Here is a 24,275-nt window from a genome sequence, read left to right as displayed (position 1 = left end):
CTCTTAAAACACCGTCGGTCGGATCTTAGAGAGCGGTTTTTTTAACAAGAAGATATTGTAAAACCGAAGTTCTCGAGAACATAAACAGGGTTCATCAGTTTGGGAACTAATAAAAGTCAAACAAACAAAAAGTTCGTCATTTTCAGAAGGGTCGTGTGAATTTCCTGTTATTTTCCCCGTCCTTTTCGATTTCAGTGTTTTGCAAATAGAAAAAGAGGGCCAGATTATGACAGGTACCGGAAATTTCAACATCTTTTACCCTCTACGTACGACAGTTTCTATTAATTAAAAAAGAGAGAGACACCGACAAAACTTTTAACATAACTAGAATTTGGACAAATCAGACGTATCAAACCAAAGAGATACAATATCAATCTTGTCTACATCTCTCTCTAATCGCACGTATTAAACTATTCTTTAGAGTTCAAATATGTCGAAACATGCTTCTATTGTAAAAACAGAGTAGCCAGTTCATTGTGCGAGGGTTCCTTAAGATTTCAGGATAAAAAGAAATGAGGAGAACGAAGAATTTTTGGCGAAACACAAACGATTCTCAGATTTCGGGCGTAGGCTGAAACAGGCCCGAATCCAAACAGAGAGCAAGAGGTATACGAAGACTATGAACAAAAGGACGAAAATCTTCACGCACAAGATCGGGAAATTCTGAATTCGGAAAGAATAAACCTAAATTGATCGAACGCAAAGCTGTAGAAACAGAACGCCAGAGATCGATCCAGGAATTTTTCAAAAAAAAAAACACAGTAGTTTTGAAATCCGAACCTGATTCAAACGAGCAGCAAAATCAATCGGGAAAGAATGTCGGAAAGCGCTTGTTCTCGTTTTCCCGGCAACCAAACAGGGAATGCAGATTTCGCTCCGTAGGAAACGGAATCTGAGAGAGATCGTATAGGGGAAAAGTATTGGGGAAGACAAGATTCAGAGGTTTTTTTCTAAAAAAAAAACCCTAGGAATCGCGCGAGAGAGAGAGATTGGGGGAAGATTCAAAGGATCGGGAATATAGGAGAAGGAGAGGGAGGAAGAAGGAAACACCGGAAGAGGGCTTGGGTATTTATAGAGTCCGTTTGGGAGCTCAGAGCGAGAGACGTGGTTTACAAGGATTCTCACGCGTTTTTTTACTCTCAAATACCTCCCATGTTTGACTTATTTACCAAATGAGCCATCGCACCTTTCGATTTATTTATTTAAAACATTTCCTGAACCACCCATACCACGTTATTAATTTCTTATTTTATTCATGTTATTTTAATCGTTTCTTACAATCATATGGTTAGATCGTATATTATAATCAGTATATATTTTTATATATTCATGCATTTCCTGTGTAACGCATAGTTAATTAACCTAGAGGCTTAGGATTTTTTTTCAATTAGATCATATCGTATCTTTGAAATTAATGATATTTGATAAGATTCCCAACTTTGTTATATATGATTAGTATCATTTCTAAAATTAAGAAAATTAAATTGGACATGGAAAAAGAATCATCCGTCGGATTGATCAGATCCAACGGTTTAAAATCACTCGATTTTATTTTTCATAAAGTGACAAAAGTAAAGATAGAACGATAACCGCAAGGGAGGACGTTAATAGTCGTTCCCATGAACTAGCTGGCTCGTCAAACGACACGTGGCGGTGAGTCAGTGAAGAACAAGCGCGTGGACGCCACGTGTAAAAACCATTAGTGGTGACGTTAACCACGTGTTGGTTGGGCCATTCATGGGCCCCATTAGGTACGATTGGGAAGTGGCTTTTTTTGGCCTCATTTTGTCTTTTTTTTTTTTTAATATAGCAGCAGCACCGCTGGTTGAATCCAGAGAAAACGAAAATTTTAAAATTGGCAAATTGAAATCGAATTCATATAAATGAAATATTTGAATATTTTTAGATTATTTAATAGTTTAAAGTTAGGGATATTAAAAAAACGAGAGAAACTAAACAATGGGGATTAAGATGAGAGAAAAAAAAATGAAAGACGAAAAATCTACTTTATATTGTTTATATTTTACAGTACTAAGTAAAATGAGAGACGAAGATAAATCGATAAAAAAAGGAAACGAAATGTTAAAGTTATGCGAAATGTCGGGAAAATAAAGAGATTTATCTGAATTCTTAATCTTTCAATCAAATTTTCATTTCCAACAAATCGAACCTAAGTTTGAACACCCGAATATAAATAAATAATTATGTTTTAATTATTTTAAAAAATATATATGGTGGGGGTGATCACGCGGGAAAAGCTCATGGGGCGCGAGGATCTTGTTGCAAATCACGTGGATATCGGGGGGCTGGATTGTAATTTCTGTAAAATCACGGGGTAGTGTGTTGGGGTTTAAAGTTGTAAAATTTAATGTTAAACCCGTAACTAACGACGTTGGTTAGTTGAGAACAAGAGTTCAAATCACGGGGGCTTATTTTTAAATTCTAGAACCATATGAAATCTAATGGCGGGTCCCACTACGAGTTAAATTAACGGCTGCGATTCGTTCTACTCGTGCGCGTAGGATATGGATTCGTACTCGCCGTCGTCAGCTAAATTAAAGCGACGTGAACTCAACCAAACAGGAGCGACGTGAAGTAAAAAAGACAAGAGAGCTCAACTTGTTTGGAAGCTTCGCCACGTGTATCCTACGCTGAATCCAACCGCCAGATGATGTCATTATGACATCATACGTGAATCAGATCTGACGAGGTTCGTGAGAGTTTTTGCCCATAAAGAACATTATTAATCGGACCAGACATTTCTTCATGTCGTTTTTCTTGTCCTCGTTTAATTTATTTAAATTTTATTTCTAGAAATTTACTCAAAACGTCACCTTTACAAGTTAACGGCGGAGAATCAGGGTTACACACATATTTAATTTTATATCATGTTAAGTAATTTCATGTTAATATATAGTATATAGTAATTGGTTTATATTGATCTCTTGGATTCTTCGACGTCAAATATAGGGGTGGGTTTCGGTTCGGTTATTTCGTTTACAGAAAAACTATAACCATTCGGTTTTTATATAAATTTCGTTTCGATTCGATTCGGTAAAAAAAATCATTTTTCAAAGAAATTATCGGTTTTTCGCTTAATTTTTATTCAATACGGTTCGGTTTAGGTTTTTTTTGGGTTTACAAAAATCATAACTATTTGGTTTTGATATCGGTTTCGATTTGAGTACGGTTATATTTTATTCGGTTTGATTCGGTTCGATTATTCGGTTAATGACTGAAATAGCCATCCCCTAGTCAAATCTTTACGAAATTGATTTTTTTTAATAATATTGTTGGTTTTAAACAGTGGGGTTAGATATATTCAAAGTAAACAAAAATAGATATATTCAAACGGAATTAAATTCTGTCGTAATTTAGGTAGAATTTGTTGGATCTGATTACATCGATGGAATTATTCAACCTCCTTCTGTGTTAAGGGAAGTATAAAATTAAGATGGGCATTAAATTTGGGTTGAACGAACCATCCAATTTAATTTATTTTTAAAATCACGAGCGAATATTTTCGACGACCTCTTTCTAACTCATCTATCAATCTATGGGTGTTTTCGAATATATGTCGTATTTTTAATTTCGTTTAATTTTATATTTTTTTCAGTTGATAAAAACTATTCGTATTCAGTACATTTGGTTCGGTTCAGATTGTATTGATTTAGTTTAAAAAAATCTCAATTTTTGTATGATTAATTTATCGTTATTTTAATATATTTAATTGATTGATTTGAAAATCTCAGACAGACACAACCAATTGGTTTTAAGATCTGAACCAAAATCTGCACACCTAAATTCTTGCACTAAATAATTTAATAATTATCTGCAACGTTACAACAATTATTTAAGACTTTCTAAAGCCCATTCAAACAAGTTAAATTCGTAATCAAAAGCAATTAAAGACGACTGATTTTTCCTTGGTTTGACCGCAGATATTCATATTATAATTACTATTAATTGTACGGATGCAAGTTTCAAATTTATACATCGGTAAACGGCCGGTGTAGGCAAATGTGCTTTAAAGATTTACATTTACTATTTTTAAACTTTATTTTCCTCTTTTTTTTAAAAAAAAAAAAATTAATTGTCAATAGAAAAAGTGACAGCTTGTACTTAGCTTGTTAAATATGAGTTCAATTATGAGAAAATCATTGGTGGTGGCGACCGCTAACCTCGAGTTTTGTCAAACCCACATGTGGTCCGACTATAACTATTTTTAATAAATCATTGGTGGTGAAAATTGTTTTGCAAATTTTAATAAATACGATAACTATTTTTATAGTTTCTAAAAAATATTTAAAAATAATTTTATAATTATAAGAAAGATTAAAGTACTTTATAAATTTTAATAGACATTACAAATAGTTATAGTTATATTGGATAACTAGTGACAATATTCGAATTTATATTCTCATTTACCAGCAATATGTATGATTCAAACACCAAATTTTCGAGTTTTGAATACATGATACACAAAAGTATATGTACATAAAATAGATGACAAAACCAATCAACTCGCATCAAATAATTAGTCAATAATATTTGTTTTGTTATGTTGAACCATATTCATTTAACCAATGAATAGTATCAATCACAAAACTGTTTAAGCAACAGAAAAAAAAGGGGTATTTAGCCAGTGACATGTGAACTACATTTGTAATATATACAGTATCCAACTTCATCTGTATATGTAATAAAAATCATTATTTTTTTTTTTATTTATAGATGTAGCCAGCTAATAAAAAGAAACCTTTTGGCTACCGACGACGAGGGGCATTAAAAAAAATTACATGATTAGCAGTTAGCATGTCACACCAAATCCTAGTGAACAAGACACGTATCATATAATATAAAGTCATCTACTATATATTATTTGCATGAGTTTCTAATGTCCCATATATATATATATATATATATATATATATGTGTGTTTTTTAAGCATTATATTCAAGTAGTGGGCCGTATCTTTCTTTGTAAAATGGGCCGTTACGTCATATTTGTAAGGCCCAGCCCAATGAGTTTGGGAATTATGTATTGTGTAAAGTAACATTAGAAGAAGAAAGATTAAATGTGTATTGGGCTTCAAACATAAACATAACCGATTTTTAATGTGTTCCAAACTGACTTAAAACACCGTCGGTCGGATCTTAGATTAGATTCTCTGCAAACTCGATGCAAGATCTTTACACATGTTTAAAAAAAAAAAGACACGTAAAACAATAATAATAGTCAAATAATAATAATAATGAAAATTATATTATTGACATTTATAGAAGAGAAAAAAAAATGGGAAAAAAAAACATCCACCACTCTGAAACCGCAAAATCTCCATCCCGATGGCCATCAAATCCGCCATTGCCATCACCATCACCTTCTTCATCGTCTTCTTCACCAAACTTACACTTCCACAGCAAATCTCAGCCGTCGATTCGGACTGCACCGACCGTTGGATCCACATCCGTACTCTCCCTTCGCGGTTCAACCTCGATCTCCTCGCGACGTGCAACCAATACCCAACCACCGACGATCTATGCCCGTTCTTAGCGAACCACGGTCTCGGCCCGAAAACCCATGCCCGGACCCGCAGCTGGTACCGGACTGACCCGCTCCTCCTCGAGCTTGTCTTCCACCGTCGGATCCTCGAATACCCTTGTCTCACGCCCGACCCGAATCTCGCCTCCGCGATCTATCTCCCTTACTATGCCGGTTTCGATTCGCTCCGGTTCCTCTACGGACCCGATCAGAACTCCAGTTCCGATCATGGGTCGGATCTTTTCCGGGTCTTGACCCGGGATTCGCCAGAGATCTGGTCTCGTCACTCGGGTCACGACCATTTCCTCGTCATGGCTCGACCCGCTTGGGATTTCTCCCAGCCGCTGACCGTTGACCCTCCGATCTGGGGAACCTCCTTCCTTGAACGGCCTGAGTTCTTCAATGTCACGGCTTTGACGCTTGAATCTAGGTTTTGGCCATGGCAAGAGCAAGCGGTTCCTTATCCCACGTCGTTTCACCCTCACAGCTTACCAGATATTCTCAATAATTTAACAAGCCATTATGGATTCCCCCCAGCCGCTGACCGTTGACCCTCCGATCTGGGGAACCTCCTTCCTTGAACGGCCTGAGTTCTTCAATGTCACGGCTTTGACGCTTGAATCTAGGTTTTGGCCATGGCAAGAGCAAGCGGTTCCTTATCCCACGTCGTTTCACCCTCACAGCTTACCGTTTTACGAGTCGTGGATCCGCCGCGTGCGCCGGTCGCGGCGGACGACGCTGATGCTCTTCGCCGGCGGCGGAGGAACGTCCTCGTCGCCGAATATCCGGCGGAGTATCCGGTTAGAGTGCTCGAACTTGACCGAACCGGAAATAGAACCGGAAATTTCATCGATTTTAGCGGGGAACGGGCAGAGCAAGATCTGCGAGTTTGTGGATTGCTCCAACGGAGTATGCGAACACGACCCCATCCGGTACATGAGGCCGATGTTGCAATCCACGTTTTGTCTGCAACCGCCGGGAGATACGCCGACGAGACGGGCGACCTTCGACGGGATACTGGCCGGTTGTATACCGGTTTTCTTCGAGGACCTGACCGCGAAAATGCAGTACCAGTGGCATTTACCGTCGGAGGAATTCTCGGAATTCGCAGTCACCATAGCTAAAGAGGACATTGTGTACAGAGGCGAGAGAATCGCGGACGTGTTGATGAATATACCGAGAGAGGAAGTGGTGAGGAAGAGGGAGAGAGTGATAGATTTGATTCCGAGGGTTATGTATCGGAGGCATGGAGCTTCTGTCGGATTGATGAACAAGAAGGATGCTTTTGACATCGCCATTGATGGGGTTCTGCAGAAGATCAAGGACAGGGTTCAAGGTATGTCTGATCACTGACCACGAACAGGGGCTCTTCCTGTTTTTTGATCGGTACGAATATATCTATCGATGGGTCGTTTGGTATGCTAACGAGACTGGATTTAGGTGTTTTATATTCACATAATTATAAACAAAGTTCTCGTCTTTTCTTCAACTTTGTGTGCAAGTCATTACATCTCCGAATGGTTCAGCTTCCACATAATTCCTTCATGGGCCTTATATTATTTATAAGATGGTCCATTGTTCTAATTTGGGCCTGTTAGGCCCAATTTATGTATGCATGTATATGCAACTTTGAGATTTTTAGTTAGATTATTATACAATTTTTTTTTTTTGTGGTTGGTAATGTTAAATGAAAATGAAATATGAAACAATTTAAAAATCGGAAGGAAGAGACATTTATTAATGGAATACAAATCTTTTGACAAAAAAAAATATATTTATGAGAGTATCTAACTGATTCGACCGATTCTAGTACTGCGCAATCTCTAACCTTTTCTCATTTTTATTTTTTCAAATTAAGATCATCATTTATTGCCCATTTCAATTTTTTTTCATCTTCCTTTGTATAAGGAGAAAATATAATTTATAAGTATACCCTATTTTCAAACTATATACTACAGGGAACATGACGATGGTTCTTTGATTGATGGACAGGCCATACTATATATATGTATACCAGTGGTTTTGGAGTATTTTACTGTCAGAATGTAAGATGCAAAAAATACAAATGTTTTTATTGTATATAAATATGATACATATGTATGATGTTTTCATGTTCTTACCACATGAACATAATTGGGTCCGTGTAACTGCATAAAGCATTAAAAAAAATTATTTATTTAGTTTTTTTATATATATTTACAATATTCGTTTATCATGAATATGTTTTAAAAGATAAAACCCAAACAGATTTTATTTTTATTTTTACATGACTTGAATTAGAAATTAAAAATAAAGTATGGATGTTATCTACTTGTGTTTTATATATATATATATAAAATTATATATGATAGAATTACAAATAGACCCACAAGATCTATCACAGAGATTTTCCCATCACTCCCACTTTGGACTGTTTCGGGAAAGTAGGTTTTAGATATGAGAGTTAGGCAAATGCCATGTCCCTTTTAATTTAATGTTCATTCTTAGTGACCATGGACGAAAACAATACAGCAATATACCATAAATGTGTATAAATCGGGTAAAATCCTAAAAAACCTCCAACTTGCAAAAATATATACAAATAAACTTTCAACTTAAAAAACTATCATTCAATTTCCGAACTTGTAACTTGTCACTGGATAAAACCTCGAATTTGCAAATTATTGTTCTAATAAACTTTTGACCGGTTTGACCACAATTTCAGACGATCGAAAATTCACGTATTAACGAATTGTTGATGTAATCTTATACACGTTATCAATTTTAATTTAAAAAATGATATCAGCAATCCGTTAATACGTGGATTTCCGATCGTTTGAAATTGTGGTCAAACCGGTCAAAGATCTATTAGAGCAATAATTTGCAAGTTCGAGCTTTTATTCAGTGACAAATTACAAGTTCGGGGATTGAATTACAATTTTTCAAGTTGAAGGTTTATTTGTATATATTTTTGCAAGTTTGGGGTTTTTTAAGGGTTTTATCCGTCGTGTATAAAAGATCAAACCTTCAATTTTTTTTTAAAAAAAAATTCGTCCTTTTTTTGTAATTAGATATTCTCAATAATTTAACAAGCCATTATATTTCAAAATTCCCCCAATTTGGAATGTTGAGATTTGTTTTCGTGACTGAGTGAGTGAATTGGACCACCGAACAATATCCATCGACCTGTCAAAAGAGTCCACTAATATAATAACATATGCTCCTATGAATCTAATAAATACCTACCTATACCCTATATATATATATATTACTTTTTTCTTATAAATATTGAATAAATTTAAAAGCGTTTCTGAAATTACCAGGAAAATAACTAAATTGACAGGCAATTATGCATCAGAACTTACCTGCGACTGCGAGTTTTTAGTTTAAAAAGCCCATGGTGGTGGGGATCAAACCCAAAACTTAGAGGTGAAAAGTATTATAACAGTAATATTGAATTGAATTACATAAATATATGGTCGAATAACAGTTATACCATCACCAAGTTGAGTATTTCCGTTCAAACCAAACATCATTAGGGACAAAATTCATTTAATCGCTTCGTAATTATTTCGTTTATGAAATAACCCTCTTGTGCTGACAGAGACGGCGGAGGGTATATCTGTAAATATGGGAAAAGAAAGCGGCCCATTTGTCTTTTCGATTTCGGATTTTCTTTTCTTTGTCAAATAATAATACTAAAAAATTTCGCCAAGGGCGCGAAACGGCTCAACACAACAGGCTCTTGCTTTTCCCTGGTTTAATGCACGCTTCCTTTTTATTTTTAAAAAATGAAACTAAGCACGAGTTTTATTATTTTAATACAAAAGTTAATTACATGTATAATTTACTATTAATTATTTCATACATTTAATATTATTCTTTACTCCTCTAAGCCACGAATTATAAAGAATAAAATGTCATATTTACTCCATTCGATCCTTCTCCATAAATATTAAATACTTTTTTGAAGCATATACGAGTAGAAACAAAGAATAGCTAGAAAAAAAATTATTGATAAATTAATATAATGTTATGGGAAATTGAACAAAGTTATTGGGGGATGATATAACATGAGGATTCTTATCTCTATAAATACTCATAATGACTACTTTCCCTATCTTTCTTCCCTGCAATAATCTCTCTCTCTCTCTCTCTCTCTCTCTCCTTTGAAACAGACACTCGGAAGCAGAGATAAATACAGAAGATCTTCTGTCGATTTTGTTTTTGAGTTCTTTCGGGAATTTATTCGGACAATGTCGGCAAAGGCAGGCCAGGAGGACCCTCGCATCGATGGAATCAAAACTAAGATCCGCGTCGTCCCTCATTTTCCCAAGAAAGGTAGTCCCTTTTTTTCCTCCGTTTTCTCGCCATCCCTGTTTGGCCGCCGAGAAAATGCGGTTGCAAGGGAATCGTTTTCTGGGCTTGCTTCAATTTTCGGAACGCGGGGGTTGTAAAACTCGTTCATAAAAAGTTTCATAAATGCGTCTTCCTTTTCTTTTTGGTTTAACATCGACAAAAAAGATCAAGCTATTGCCTTTTTTTATATCGCCCCTTTCTGTTTGTTTCCCGAGAAAATGCGGGTCAACAGAACACAGACTTATGCGGTCGTTTAGTTTCTTTTCCTGGAGCTCTGAAGCTGTTTGATTGCCGAGAAAATTCTGGATTCCTTTTTTATTTCGTTTAATGTACCACAAGATCTCGTCTTTTAATCCGATCGCAGTGAAATCTCTAAAAGGAATTTTCAAAAGTTTTTAAATCGATCCAAACCATGCTTACAGCATCCGAGATTTCCGGTTGGTTCTCGGGAAAATCTGGGCACTAATCGAAATTCCCCGTCTTTCTTTCAAAAAGTGCTAGTAAAATTTTTCCCTTCATCTTCTTAAAAGTCGGTGGTTTTTTCCGCAATGTAAATACATATACTCGTGTATACGGTTAGATACGTAAATACGTATAAATTTAATAATTGCAGGAATAATGTTCCAAGACATAACAACGCTTCTGTTGGATCCGAAAGCCTTCAAAGACACTATCGATCTGTTTGTTGAGAGGTATAGAGACAGGAACATCTCAGTTGTTGCAGGTAATATTTGTTTTTCTTTTAATTAATAAGGTTGCCAAAAAAAAATATTTTTAATTTTATTAAACACTAGGTAGATGCGTTCCATTTATCGATTCAATATTGGTGTTATTCGAAGTGGGAGCAAATGATATTACAGAGATTCGATTTGGTTCTTATATTTATTTTATTAAATGAATATTTCATCGGTTACAGAATTCGCAAATCAATGCTATTAAATAAAAGAATGAGTGATCGGTTATTATTCGATAAACAATTTATTATATGGTATAATGTCAGTCGGTCCAATTAAATTAAGTTTTATTAACTTTTTCCGATTTAAGGTTGGAATAAATTAGATATTTTTACCAACTCCTGCACTCGGAAGATTTTCCGGGAAAGAGTGGACCAAGTGACGCATAAAGAGACGTTGCTTTGGTCCGTAGAACTGTACGTATCTGATCATCATTTTAATTTCCATTTTTAGACCACGAAGAATCTGCAGTGTATCTTTTATAACACTTGATCTTGTCGCAGCATGTACATTATGAAAATGTCGGACCACCGCATTCCTTTCGAGAATTTTTTTTCCACATTATTCAAATTTCAATCATATAGTTACTTAAATCTAACGTTAGAATAGAAACCTCAGTTTCTTCTCGCTAAATCATCGTTAGGGTTCTATATCACAAGGCCTCCTTGATATATTTTTTGGTAGGAAACTGTAATTGTTTTGGTCAATAGATGCATATTTCATAAAAAAAAAAAATCATCGTTAGGGTTATAACATTGAAATAAAAATGTTGATTTAAAAGAGAGGATTCAACGGTTAATTAGGGCATGAAAATCCTCTCAATGAGTGGGTTTGTCCGTTGACTTGTGATCGAAACAAGACATTCCCTGGATTCTTTCATCTTATCATTTTGCAAAGGCTCATCTTCCCTTTCCTGTCTTTAAAACCCGTCATACATATACATACATGCATATATATGTATATGTATATGTGTATGTGTATATGATGAGTTCTTTAAAAGATGGTGCGTGGATGGTGGGGTCGTTATGGTTTTTGGATGGATGGTGGTTGTGTGATGGATGGCATTTCCCACTTTTTTTTTAATTTATAGAAAAATGTGTTGGACCCAACTTATGATGTGAGCTTTGAGTTGGGTCTTCTTTCATTTCTTTGGTTTAATGATGATGTATCATGTATGCATGCCTTATTTTCTCTCCCTTTGTTGTCTCTTTCCGTGTAGAGAATTAACGCATATTATGTGCTATGTCATAACGAATTCTTTCTTATCAAAATGTATATTAAAAATGATACAAGATTAGAGTTATTTATTATGGAATTACATTATCCATACATCCGCATGCACGTACGTGCCATTTCTACGTTTTCCATATTATATATATGGTGATATGAATAATATGTGTAAATATATATTTCCTTTTGGATTTTGTAGGATTCTTATTATACTAAAAATTATTACTGCATGTAACAAAACTTTGAATCGATTTCTTATACAGTGGTTTATTATATCATATAGCATGACGGTTCATTAATTTCAGAGTTTTCTGAAATTTCTAACAAAAGCGCAATAATCGATTTTTTTTTTTTGGGTTTCAGGAATAGAGGCTCGTGGATTCATATTCGGTCCACCGATCGCATTAGCCATCGGAGCCAAGTTCGTACCCCTGAGGAAACCCAAGAAATTGCCCGGTTCTTATCTCTAACGTTTCTATAATCTCATATTCATATCTTATCTCTCGCACCATTATATCCATATTGACAAGTGTATATATATATTGCAGGAGAAACAATATTCGAAGAGTACGAGTTGGAGTACGGAAGGGACAGGCTGGAGATGCATGTCGGAGCGGTGGAATCCGGCGATACGGCTTTGGTCGTCGACGATCTCATAGCCACCGGCGGCACTCTCTGCGCCGCCATGAACTTGCTCGGTACTTTTTTTTTTCCTTTCAATTTCATCCCTTCGCACAGGAAAAATGCCCATTATCATAATATCCTTAACGTGAATTCAATTTAACATTACGTGAAATCTTGAAACGAATTTCATCTTATTTTCTTACTTTCCGAATCAATTTTCTTGTTTTCAGAACGCGTTGGAGCACAAGTGGTGGAATGTGCATGTGTGATAGAATTACCTGAATTGAAGGTTAGTATATTGCATACATTTTTATTTAATCTTCTACCGCATTATTCTTACAATAAATGAAACCAAATCTAATATTAGTTGTACGAAATTTAAAGGGAATTTGTATTACGTTTGTAGGGTCGACAACGATTGAAGGGAAAGCCATTGTGTGTGCTCGTGGAATACCGATGATCATTTTTCCGGTACGATTTGTAAATTAGAGAATCAATGGAGAGATCGAAGAAGTGAGTCTTTCTATTTCAGTCATCGGTTATCGGTTCAGTTACATCCGGTTTTAATCTTTTATTTCAATCATCGGTTATCGTTTTGGTTATATCCGGTTTAATTTTGATTCGAACCAAAAGGGAAATTGTAATTTCCGGGCAAAAAAGTATGTTCATATCTCTATTTCTTTAAATGAAACGACTTGTAAAAATAAAAAGAATGCTCAAAACTACACTTTTCTTCTTCTGTTTTCGTGAAATGTTATGTTATTTCATTGAATATTTACATTAACAAACTATTATTATATTCATAAACTAAACCGTTCGTAATTGCTCGAAATTATTACAAGTGATACAGATTATTTAAAACTATTTTTTTTTTGTTATGGATTTGACCAGTGATGTAAATACTGATTATTTTCATGCAAGTATAGAGAAACGAAAATCATAATTGGTTGATTAGCATATATTATGCAAGATTGGAGAAATCGTATGTCTTTTTATGGATTGATTAGCATCTATTATTATGCAAGAATAGAGAAACGAAATTCACAATTGGTTCACAAATTTATAACGTGGGATTAAATTAATCAAATAAATAAACAAATTCGGTAGCAAGATCACCTCCAGGCATGTGTATATATATATAATGATCAAACATAATTCAACAATACTGGTGATGTAATTATACATGGCGCACACACACACATACATATGTGTGTGTATATATACACACAAAATAATGTTAATGAATGATTACAATGGGTGTAGATTTGGACAGAATGAGGAGCTGGATGGTTGGCAAAGTTTAATTACTTGTAATTCACTTCTGTCTTTCATTCATCTGATGGGCAGTTGCTGTCTGTGTTCGGTGGCTGCAAAGAATCTTCATTAATGTCGTACCAATATATGATTTATTTGGTTATTAAAATAAAATTCAAATTGATCAGACGTCTTCACTATGATTATACTTCAAGATTGATACGTATTTGTTAATTATCTTTGTACCAACAATACTAAATCGCATATATTTAATTACATAGCCTATGGTTAAGATAATGTTTGATACTAGCTTCTTTTCCTATTTGACCTTTGGTCGGAAACCATTGAAAAGACTTGTAAACAGTCTGTTTAACTGTTTTAGATACCTAATTTTCAGGTTTATCTAACAACAATGAACAGTATAATTCGATATTTGATTTGAAATTTAAATTTTAAAAAAAATTTAATCACTAAATTTACATCATTAGTAGTAGTGTATGACGTGTGCTTAAATCTTTTGCCAAGATTTCCCACGAGGTGTCGACAAACTGTTTATGTGTATAATTAGAGACGAATTATATATTTTCCGGATGTCAAAAACTATGATTAGGGTTTCCATTTGGGATGTGATCCTAATAATATTAGGTTTGTGATTAGTCTTCGCCTAATTGTCCTCTTGATTTGCCATGATTATGTTTCTCCCATTGCCACTATTGTTAGTCAAACACCAAAGAAATAAAGAGCCGAGATTTTGGTCGGAGACTTGAACAAATATCAAATATAAAAAAATATAGCGCAACCGTATTTGAATTTTTGAGGAACGTAATTGGTCCGTTGTTTCAGGGTTTCAGTAAATAGAGGAAAAACAACATAAAATATAAAAAAATTAGAATATTGGGTTTTATTTTATCAATTAACTTTTGTGTTTACAATCTGAAAATGATTAGGAAACAAGGCAACACAGCGCGAGTATCGAACACAATCAACTCGCCGTCGCGACCCGCGACCGAGTCCGACCCGTACCCGCCTTTCTTTGCCACCCGACCCGCTATCACCCTACAGATCAGCATCGCCCTCCTCCCTCCTCCGCCTCCGCCGCGAGCATGCGCCTCTCCGCTGCCGGAAAACGTGCAGACCGTTGCAGCCGCCGCCGGAGTTCCCTTCTGGCAGGGAAAAGCCCACGCGCCGCCATTAACTCCGCCGGGGATCGGGCCCAAAGGGTAAAACCTCATCATCTCGTTCCCGTCGGCCAAACACCGCGCGTCCTCCTCACACGCGCCCCCGCACGCGCGTGACTTCACCGCCTCCCTGTACTCCTCGAACCGGGTCACCGTCCTAGACCCGTTCTCGACCTTGAAGATCATCTCGACCCGACCCGGGAACCCGTCGGGGCTCCAACTCGATTGGAATATGATATCCACGACGTTCCTCGAAGGGTGTCCCTCGGACAACTCGGTCAGCGCGGGAACCGCCGCGTCCGGCGTCCGAGCAGAGGCGCTCCGGCGGGTTCGGGCAGGTGGATTCGGGTCGGATTCGGGTCTATAAGAGCGCATACGCCTCAGATTCGGATCGAGTTTCGGGTTTTTTCTACCGGGTCGGGTATCGACCACGTCCCTGACGCTCTGGGAGCTCTTCCTGCAACTGTAACTGGGCATGAGAAGTTTACCGTTGGAGTGATAGACATCGTCGAAGGCCTTGGATTTGCATTGCAAAGATTTAACCCAGCCGCTTGGCATAATCGGGTTGTCGGGTTCAGGATCCGTTTTACTTCTCCGACCGGTTTCTTCTTCTATCTGTCTCTGTGTTTCTGGGGTCTCTCTATCTCTCTCTAGAAGTTAGAGACTCTGTTTCTCTCTCTAGATGTTCGTGGAGCTTTCATTGTCCATCGAAGTCTCTGCGGGTGGGTGAGAGAGAGAGAGGGTGTGTATATACGTATGTATGTGTGTATGAGCATTGTTCGCGGTCTTAAAAACGGGCGTTTTATCGGTTGGTGTTCTGGTGGATGAAATTACGAATCTACCCTCGGCATCTTGGGTTCGTGGCCCATGTCAACGTGGGTTCTCAGATTCTGACTTGTTTTTATTTTTTCTTCTTTTTTACCTTTCGATTTAATTCGTTGAATCGCGAAAAATAAAAAAAGACAGTCAAAAGCAATATAAGTGAATACACTCATTACCTCTATTTTTTTTTATATCGTTTTAGAAATATTTAAGAAGAATTTACACCCAAAAAAAAAGAAAAAATAAAAAAGAGAGAGAGTAATAAAAGGAGTTGGGTGAAGGGGGCAGAATTTCCATTCAATGAGGAAAACAAAGTGACAATCCGTGTCTTTTTTAACAATGTCGAGAACTCAAATGATTTAATTTTTTGTCGGATAGAATTTATTGTGAAATTGTAATTGCGATATCAGTTGTAACGAGACCAGTAGCCATAAATATGAATTCATTTCTCCCCTATCGGACAGCATTTATTGATATATGTACAAGGAATCCGATCAAATAGACATGTTTTCTTTTAAAGACGTTCCAAAAACGTTTTTGTCTAAACATTATCATTAGAAAAAATAATATTTTCATTTTATCAACGACGAATTAATGTTGGAACTGCATTAGGAGCTTTCATGCAAATATAATACAAATTTTTCCATAGAAATTGAACCTAATTTTTTCTTAAATTAAGTTTAAAAAAAACTAATTTAAAATATTCACAGAAGTTTTGGTGGAAAATTTCAAAGTAACTTTAACGAAAAAGTTTAGGAGTAGTGACTATCATTTAGAAGGATATCGATTTCTTCAACTCAAAGGAACTAACCCAAAAAAGGTAAAAACTGATATAATAACAAATTATTTATTTCACTAAAATTTATAATGAAAAATAATGGGAGGTGCTTTGAGATATAGGTTTCGGTGAATATTGTAGTTTTTTCTTTGGAAAGAATCTAAAATTTTCCAAAATAGAAATCAATAAAAGAATAATATTTTATTTAATAACACGATATATATATATATGAAAAATGTATGAACTGAAAACGATGACAATATTAAGCAAGGTGAAAAGGTAATTAAAACATTATATAATAAATAGTGAAACGATAGGAATCGAAAAATCATAGAGGAGGAAGGAAAATATAAGACAAAGGGAAGGGGGATGTGACAAGTAAGGCGTCGCTATGAAAGAGGCTTCACGTACACTGAGACAAACGACATTCAAGTTGCAACCACACGAGGCGACAACTTTAAGATTTGTACACTTTTGCATAATCTATCTTTATATATATATTGCCTTTGTTTTTTTAATTATTTTTTTTATTTTTTTCGTGGGAAACAAAATATGTAATATAGTAATTTGGAAATTTTTTAGTTAGGGCACCGATATTGTTCGTATGAAATATTGTCGGTCCAACAGCTTGGGTAAATAATGTTTTTTAAAGATGTTTTTTTGGACCAACTCATTTTTTAAACCAATAATCCGGTAACTAGTAAATATATTTTACTATAACTGCATTTAACGTATTTAATGTCGTGGGCTCTGGTATTAGCCCATCGATAGTTGCACTTCTTAAATGGGCTTCCTAAAAGGCCCGTAAGAACGTCTTCAGCTCAACGACGTCGTTTCTTTTCGTGCGACAGTAAACGACGTCGCTTTCTGTGCTATTTTTTTTTTCCTCTTTCCTATTCGTTTTCTCTTTCCTCGTCATCTCCAGATCCCATCGACGAGATATGGCGCCGTCGACGCCCCCGTCGCCGCTCCTCGGCCGCATCCTTGCGGCGGACGCCTCCGTTTCCGGTGCAATTCATACTGCGGCAAAGCCATTTCTACCGCCGTCGCTCCTTCTCCTCCTGGAGATCTCTGCTGACTTTCGTTTCTCATTTCCCGTCTCCCTCTCCCTCCTTCTCTCCCCTCCTCTCCGGCCTTTCCTCCACCCCTTCCTCGTCGGTCTTCTTCTCGATCTTCTCCTCGTCGGCGCCGTCAAGCTCGTCTTCCGCCGGTCACGCCCCGCCTACAACCATCCTTCCATGTCCGCCGCCGTCTCGCCGTCAAGCTCGTCTTCCGCCGGTCACGCCCCGCCTACAACCATCCTTCCATGTCCGCCGCCGTCTCCGCCGATCACTCCTCGTTCCCCTCCGGCCACGCTTCTCGGGTATTCTTCGTCGCGGCGGCTGTCCATTTTTTCTCTTCGGCCTCCGCGGCTCCGGTGAGTGGTATCGGTTACTCTTTCCTCGACGACTGGGTTAGGGATCGCGATGGCGATGTGAAGGGGGAGGTTGTGGCGGTTTTGTGGGGTTGGGCTTGCGTGACCGCCATGTCTAGGGTTCTTCTTGGGAGGCATTTTGTGCTGGATGTTGCTGCTGGTGCGTGCTTGGGGATTCTGGAGGCTCTCTTCGTGCTTCGGTTTATGCGGTTGGAGGAGATCTTCGGGAGGTAAAATGTATTCAATGTCATGCTGTTGTTACATCAGGTTGATTTGGTTTCTTATGAACATTCTTACTGTACTTCTCCCGATTCGAGGATTCAAGGAATCCAAATTGCAATGGGTTCGATTACTTTGAGAAGAAGAAATCTCTGTTCATGAAGTGGTAATTGTTGTTGTTTCACTCTTGAATGTATCATTGTCGGCTGAGAATATCTAGCTACTCCTCTGTTCAAGGATTAACATTTTAGCCATCAATGCCACTTTTTAACAGTTGTTTAGCCTTCCATGGTACGGTCCCTCCCTCTCGTTTGATCAAAACAATGAACTTGTCTATGACTGTAGTATCCTTAGACACCTGCAGAGATATTCATCCAAATTGGTGCATGTTTCTTGATTGATGTTCATTGAGAATTTTTGGTGGAAGAAGAGGAGATTCAGAAAACACTAGCATTTGCGATGTTGGGAATAAGTATATGGTTCTGCCTTTCTTAATCTTGCCAACTGGTTTTTGCTGACTATGTTACAGAGACTTTTATCTTCAGACAAAGACACAACTACTAAATTGCCAGTAACTTATCATTGGCTCCTCTGATTCAATGACTTTCGAATACCCGATAGCTTCGGTTTTTTGTGCTGGGTATATATACTCGTAAGATTGGATACGGTTTTTCTATTGACATCTCAGCCACCTTTGGCCTTCTATGGTTTGATATTCTCATCTTTTGTTAGGTCTGGTGAAAGCTGTCCAAGTCTTCTTGTTTAGTAATGCATCCATTAGGCATAATCAATTTCAGTCTCGGTTTCAGCTTTCGACATTTCTTGTACGAAACTAAACCATTCTATGTTCTTCAGAGGTGCAAAAGCTGCAACTCCGTAGATGACCACTGCAGATTCTCATTGTCAGTAACTTGGGGATGTTTAAGGTTACTGGAGCGACCAGAGGCCCCGCATCTGGGTGTTCTACACTCGTGGAGTAAATTCAGTAAAGTATAGATTATTTTTTTTTGAAACAGCTATTATTGAAGGTGCATGATTAGTTTGGCCCTTAGCCTACATGTTTATTTGTTGAATTATATTTTTCGACATCATATGATGAATGATCCCTTGTTTTTCCTCAATGTATTAATGGGATTGGCAAGTTGTGACTGATTGATTGATAGTGACATCATAAACTTGCTAAATTATCGCTGACAGAATTTGTTATGTGTAAGCTATTTGTGCAGCAATTTCTGCTGTGACTTAGTTGTTGATAAGATGGAGAAACAGTGGCAAAGCTTATATGGGAAGGAGGTGTAAAGCAATAACCCCCAATTTCAGTTCAATTGATATGATTATGACCTCATATTGATGTCCACCTTTTTCCTGGTACGCATCTGTTCTTGTCCTCTTGGATAAATTTTGGGTTAAACCACCCTCAGCCTCAGCTCAACTCACTTACCGAACCGGAATTTTTTCTGTTCTCCCGAGTTTTGATATCCGAAACTCGACCGAACATTTTGCTTGAACCCCCACCCAACCACATCTCTAGGTGGATTAACCCGTAGTATGCCATCACTGTGTTTCAGGCTAACTGACTAACCAAACAGAACTGAACTGAAAACGTTAGTTGTCCAAAACCTGTATTTCAGTATAGTTTGGAGCTTGTTTCGGTTCAAGTCTCAGACTGGGAATGATGATTATCAGTTCTTGGTATGTGTGTTTCATTTTGGACTGACAATCAGGTCGAGGTTTTTATTCGGTTCGATATCTGCTTCTAATGCTTTCTAGTATTTCTACCAAAACTTGAATAGGGTTTTGATAGAGAACAGTACTGTTGGTTACTTGGTGGTGGCATTTGCTATGTTGTTTTCCCCGTGTGTGTTTTGGGTGTTGCAAAAGAAGAGGCAGAGAAAAGATGGATGGTACAATGTTGAACAACACACCCTCCCACTGGAAACTTCTCTCCGTTCACATGGTTTCCTTCTGTAGAACAACAAGGACACTTGTTCTCTTTTAAGTCTTTTTGTTTTGTGTGGCCTCACAAAATAAAAATACCCTCTTGAGCTTCTCCTTTCTGACCCTTCAAGGTTGAAACTTGTAAGAAACCCGGGGTGTGCTTAGGGTTTAGGATCTAGAAGAGATTACAGAGATGATGGGCAATTGGTCTTGGCCGTTTTCTCTCTCTCTCAAGTATATATATACCCTTATTTTTTGCAAGAATGAAGAAAATTAAAAAAAAATGAAGAAAACATATCCTGTGACCATGACCTAACTCAAAAAAAAAAAAAACATACAGGCTTGAACTGATGCCAGAGAAGAAGAGGGGCCTCGTCATTACCATGACCTGCATCATTCACCCAACTCCAGTTTAAGTTCAAAGAGGAAACCCTCTGATTCTTCCCATGTGATTGGCTCATCTCTCATACCATTGTGCCATGCACATACACATACACATACACATTTCTTTCTTTGTTTTTTTTTTCTTTTTGCAAATATTACTCATGCCCCACAGCAGCCATTAGAAAGCCCACTTTTGGTATCTGATTTACCGGTTATTTTACACGTGTATCGTATCATTCGTCACTTTCTTTTATTCACAGATTTATACAACACAAATCTCAATTTTTAGTCTTAACTAAACTGCTTATTCCATTTTTATAATCTTTTAATACGATTTTAGAATTCTTCCAAATAGAAATAATAATTTTGGATTTATGTTGCAGGAGGCTTACTTGTACATTCATATTCTAACTCAGCTCATTGAAGTAATTTCTTTTAGTGCGTATGCGGATAGACGACAAACACTTGACCATTATATCAAAAATATTTTTACTTTGCTATTTTTTACTTCAACACATGGTTTTTTCCGATTGTGACCATATGACTCATGTGATCTAAAATATAGTTTGGTCACATTTTAATTTTATTTATTATAACGTTAAATTTATGGTGATCACGCTAATTCATTATGTTCATACTTTTTATATTTTACTAATAATTTAATTAAAACATCATAAATTTAACATTATGAACAATAAGACCAACATGTGACCACACTATATTTTGGATCACACATATCATATGGTCACAATTAGAGAATAATATGTGTTGAAGTAAAAATAACAAAATAAAGATATTTTTTATAATGGCCCAGTACATTGTGAATGGAATAATTCACATTGACATACGATAGAAAGTTTAATTTCAAAAATTACGAGCTGTAAAATTTAAAATTTGTAATTATAATTATAGTGGTTTCATATACAGTAAAAAGTCTAATTGTAATAATGGTATGTATATTATGTTAAACGAATGTGTTTTCTCTTTTTTTTTTAAAAAAAATCCTAGTATGATAGTATTTAATAAATGAAATTAATGTTATTTGATATTATACTGCAAATTGACTAGGAAATTAAAGCGAATGATCACGTGGGGACTTCTTGAATTCTAAGAAAAGCAAATAAAATTCTTAAAATCTAAACATTGGATCTGCTGTGACCAATATGGAGACACAATTACATAATAAGCATGCATAATAATAACTATACCTATAACAATAAATAATATAATCTCGAGAGTATAATGAGCAGAATGGGCACAGGCACATGTCACGTGATGGTGGGTAGAGTTAATCTTTTTAGATTTACAAAAACTTAAATATTTCATTTTTTGTGTATCAGATTCGATTAAAAATTTAACTGGATTTTAGTTTTACAAAAAATATTTGTAAATAAATTTTGCTTAAAATAATTCAATTCTATTTTGTTTTCGATTAAATTTCAACAAATTAAATAAATATATGCAATTTGAATTAAGATATTTGGACTTACAAAAGCTGTCCCACCACGAGAGGTTTGAAATTGAAATCATGGAGATATGGGGGGATGGGTGTATGAGTGTGCAATGTTCAATACTTGTGAAACATGGATTTGATATGCAAAGGCTTTGGTCTATTTTCTTATTTTCTCTTTTTTTTTCACACACTAACTCTTTTGATTTTTTTTTAAATTTTAATAATCTCTGCTTCCTATTATAAATATCGTCCACATATATTTCAGAATCTGATTTTTTTTTTATAAAAAATTTCCATATGCGCATGGAATGAGTATTGATTGATATTTATAAAATCCATGTCGTGGTATTCTTTGCATTTTTTTTTTACATGAAAGGGTAATGTATTTAATCAAATAAAGAGTCATTATCAAAATGATGAAAAAAAAACTAAATGAATAATCATCTAAATTAAGATTGTGAAAAGAGGAAAGAGGAAAGATTATTTCATCAACTTATATATATATATATATATATATATATATATATATATATATGACACGCGTAATTTTTGATAATTTGGTGAGTAGACATGTGATTGGGACTAACTACCTTTAATCCAAGTTTGGAAAAGGACCACCACATTTGTGAGGAACACAAAACTATTTTTTTATATTTAAGCATAAGATAATTTTGGTCTCACAAAGTTATAACATTATATTATTTTATTTTATATTTGTTTGGGAGTTTGCGATTCTGATTTGATTCCTTCTTGGTTTGTATGCATTTTTCTTTTTCCTTTGAAAGCAATATTGTTTTGGAATTATCAATACATTTTATTATTTCTAAACAAAATCCCAATTATCTTTGCAACATTTATATATTTCTCTTTCCAATATTTTTCATTAATTATCTTTCCAATATTTCCTACACAAGCATATAAATATGATATTCTATTCCATTTTTTTTTATTTCAATTATACGATTCTCCTCATATATTGCAAAAAAAATACGTGACAAATATGAAAAATGTTTCCAAAACCAAATCAACTCGTTTTTTGACTTTTTGTTTCACTTTAGCAGTCAGGCAAATATAATCAGAGAATGATAAGATTTAAACAAGTTTAATAATTGGTTTCTATTCATTTGAATTCTATTAAATATCTCACAAAAAGAAAGTGACATACAATAAGATTTGTTTGGACTGTATAAAATTTAATCAAATTAAATTATATTTGAAGGAAATAAATATATATACATGTTTTCATGTAAATATATACACATTTTCACCGCTGAGTTAGAAATATTACTACATTTAATTTAACGAATCAATTTGGTTAGAAGAAAAACCGAAGTCACGAACGCGTTGTAAACAGTGAAATATAGACACATGTTTAATGAGGTTAGTTGGTCTGATAAATGGGCAGAAACCAAACAAGTTAAAAAAGCCTAAAAATGTCATTGGCTATTAACCGACATGATTCAACAAGACCGGTCCACACCCTAACGTTACTAAATTATCGGCTTTATTTATTTTCTTTATTTCCCCACAAGTTATTTTCTTTCATAAATAATATATTTATGGCGAGGAAGAAATAGAGAAATAATAAACCATGAATTATTATGATTGCAAAAAGAGGTTCTAAATATAATTTAACGAAATCCTAAATTTAAAAAGCAAATATTATGTTATATAGTTTCACAAAATGGCTATATCGTTCATATATTTGTAATATTATAAGATAGCTCATTTTATCTGTTGATCTAAGAAAATTACTATGATATAACAAAGATGTCTATAATTTCTCTTGACCGATTTTTATACTCGTTTAATACTTGAGTTTTAATTTTACTTTAAAAATATTATAATCTCTATTAAAAAATAATAATTGCTAGTTGGTTTTAAATTTTAATTTTACTTTATAATATCAAATGTTCATTAAAAAATGAAATATATCCTTATGCAATTATTATTATTATTATTTTTAGATATGAAGCCATTAAACTGAAAATCTTATAGTCTTGAATTGATGAATAACTTAGATATGTAATTTTAGTAAAAACGAATTTAGAAAAATTGTTTGGTATTAACAAAATACATTACATTATGGGTAAAATGTAGCTTCATTAAAACCTCCATTTCCCGATTTACACTCACGATATATTCTTTAATTGAAATTTTAGAACAAGAGGTAGGTACAATGATGAATACATATTTTAGTTCTTCCATGAATTAAAAATAAATAAATTATAAAAACGGATATAAGTAATTAAATATTGGTACAATTTTCTAAGTTAAATTAAAAAGTCATCTTATTTTTTGAAGTTTAAAATAATTTTTGATAAAAAAGAATTTTTAATTCATTATAATAAAATTTTGATGATACGAT

At 35.2% G+C, this 24,275-nt stretch overlaps 5 protein-coding genes across 11 annotated transcripts in view; 3 read left to right on the top strand and 2 right to left on the bottom strand.

Moving 5' to 3' along the window:
• LOC104813733 (probable trehalose-phosphate phosphatase F) overlaps positions 1-1,032 on the bottom strand; it is a 4,003-nt gene extending 2,971 nt beyond the window's left edge. For both annotated transcript variants that reach the window (XM_010541461.1, XM_010541470.1), the window contains exon 1: positions 781-1,032. The gene's annotated coding sequence lies outside the window, so the exon portion shown is untranslated. The remainder of the gene's footprint in view (positions 1-780) is intronic.
• Positions 1,033-5,264: 4,232 nt separating this feature from the next.
• LOC104813713 (probable xyloglucan galactosyltransferase GT19) lies at positions 5,265-7,199 on the top strand. 3 transcript variants are annotated; one of them, XM_010541452.2, is made up of 2 exons: positions 5,265-5,971; positions 6,168-7,199. In XM_010541452.2, the coding sequence occupies exons 1-2, from the start codon at positions 5,346-5,348 to the stop codon at positions 6,892-6,894; spliced, it is 1,353 nt and encodes a 450-aa protein (XP_010539754.1). In that variant the 5' UTR covers positions 5,265-5,345; the 3' UTR covers positions 6,895-7,199. The 3 variants fall into 3 exon arrangements, with proteins under 3 accessions (XP_010539754.1, XP_010539746.1, XP_010539739.1); XM_010541444.2 differs by having other exon boundaries at positions 5,266-5,936; positions 6,133-7,199; XM_010541437.2 differs by having other exon boundaries at positions 5,267-6,033; positions 6,230-7,199.
• Positions 7,200-9,642: 2,443 nt separating this feature from the next.
• LOC104813702 (adenine phosphoribosyltransferase 3) lies at positions 9,643-13,202 on the top strand. Of its 2 annotated transcripts, none has more exons than XM_010541417.1 (6): positions 9,643-9,861; positions 10,493-10,603; positions 12,207-12,299; positions 12,392-12,541; positions 12,698-12,756; positions 12,874-13,202. In XM_010541417.1, exons 1-6 carry the CDS (start codon positions 9,777-9,779, stop codon positions 12,925-12,927), a joined length of 552 nt encoding a protein of 183 aa, XP_010539719.1. In that variant the 5' UTR covers positions 9,643-9,776; the 3' UTR covers positions 12,928-13,202. The 2 variants fall into 2 exon arrangements, with proteins under 2 accessions (XP_010539719.1, XP_010539727.1); XM_010541425.1 differs by lacking the exon at positions 9,643-9,861 and adding an exon at positions 9,868-9,970.
• Positions 13,203-14,599: 1,397 nt separating this feature from the next.
• LOC104813695 lies at positions 14,600-15,673 on the bottom strand. Its single transcript, XM_010541403.1, has one exon. The coding sequence runs from the start codon at positions 15,455-15,457 to the stop codon at positions 14,648-14,650; it is 810 nt and encodes a 269-aa protein (XP_010539705.1). The 5' UTR covers positions 15,458-15,673; the 3' UTR covers positions 14,600-14,647.
• Positions 15,674-17,377: 1,704 nt separating this feature from the next.
• On the top strand, positions 17,378-19,338 carry LOC104813682 (probable lipid phosphate phosphatase beta). Of its 3 annotated transcripts, none has more exons than XM_019202882.1 (3): positions 17,383-17,728; positions 17,797-18,143; positions 18,988-19,338. In XM_019202882.1, exons 1-3 carry the CDS (start codon positions 17,441-17,443, stop codon positions 19,010-19,012), a joined length of 660 nt encoding a protein of 219 aa, XP_019058427.1. In that variant the 5' UTR covers positions 17,383-17,440; the 3' UTR covers positions 19,013-19,338. The 3 variants fall into 3 exon arrangements, with proteins under 3 accessions (XP_010539692.1, XP_019058427.1, XP_010539684.1); XM_010541382.2 differs by having other exon boundaries at positions 17,383-17,739; positions 17,808-18,143; XM_010541390.2 differs by lacking the exon at positions 18,988-19,338 and having other exon boundaries at positions 17,378-17,698; positions 17,764-18,415.
• The last annotated feature ends 4,937 nt before the right edge of the window (positions 19,339-24,275 follow it).

This window comes from Tarenaya hassleriana, unplaced genomic scaffold, assembly GCF_000463585.1.
Source record: "Tarenaya hassleriana unplaced genomic scaffold, ASM46358v1 Cleome1, whole genome shotgun sequence".
NCBI lineage: Eukaryota > Viridiplantae > Streptophyta > Magnoliopsida > Brassicales > Cleomaceae > Tarenaya > Tarenaya hassleriana.
The sequence above is the reverse complement of the archived record's forward strand: the minus strand, read 5'-3'. Positions and strand labels throughout refer to the sequence as shown.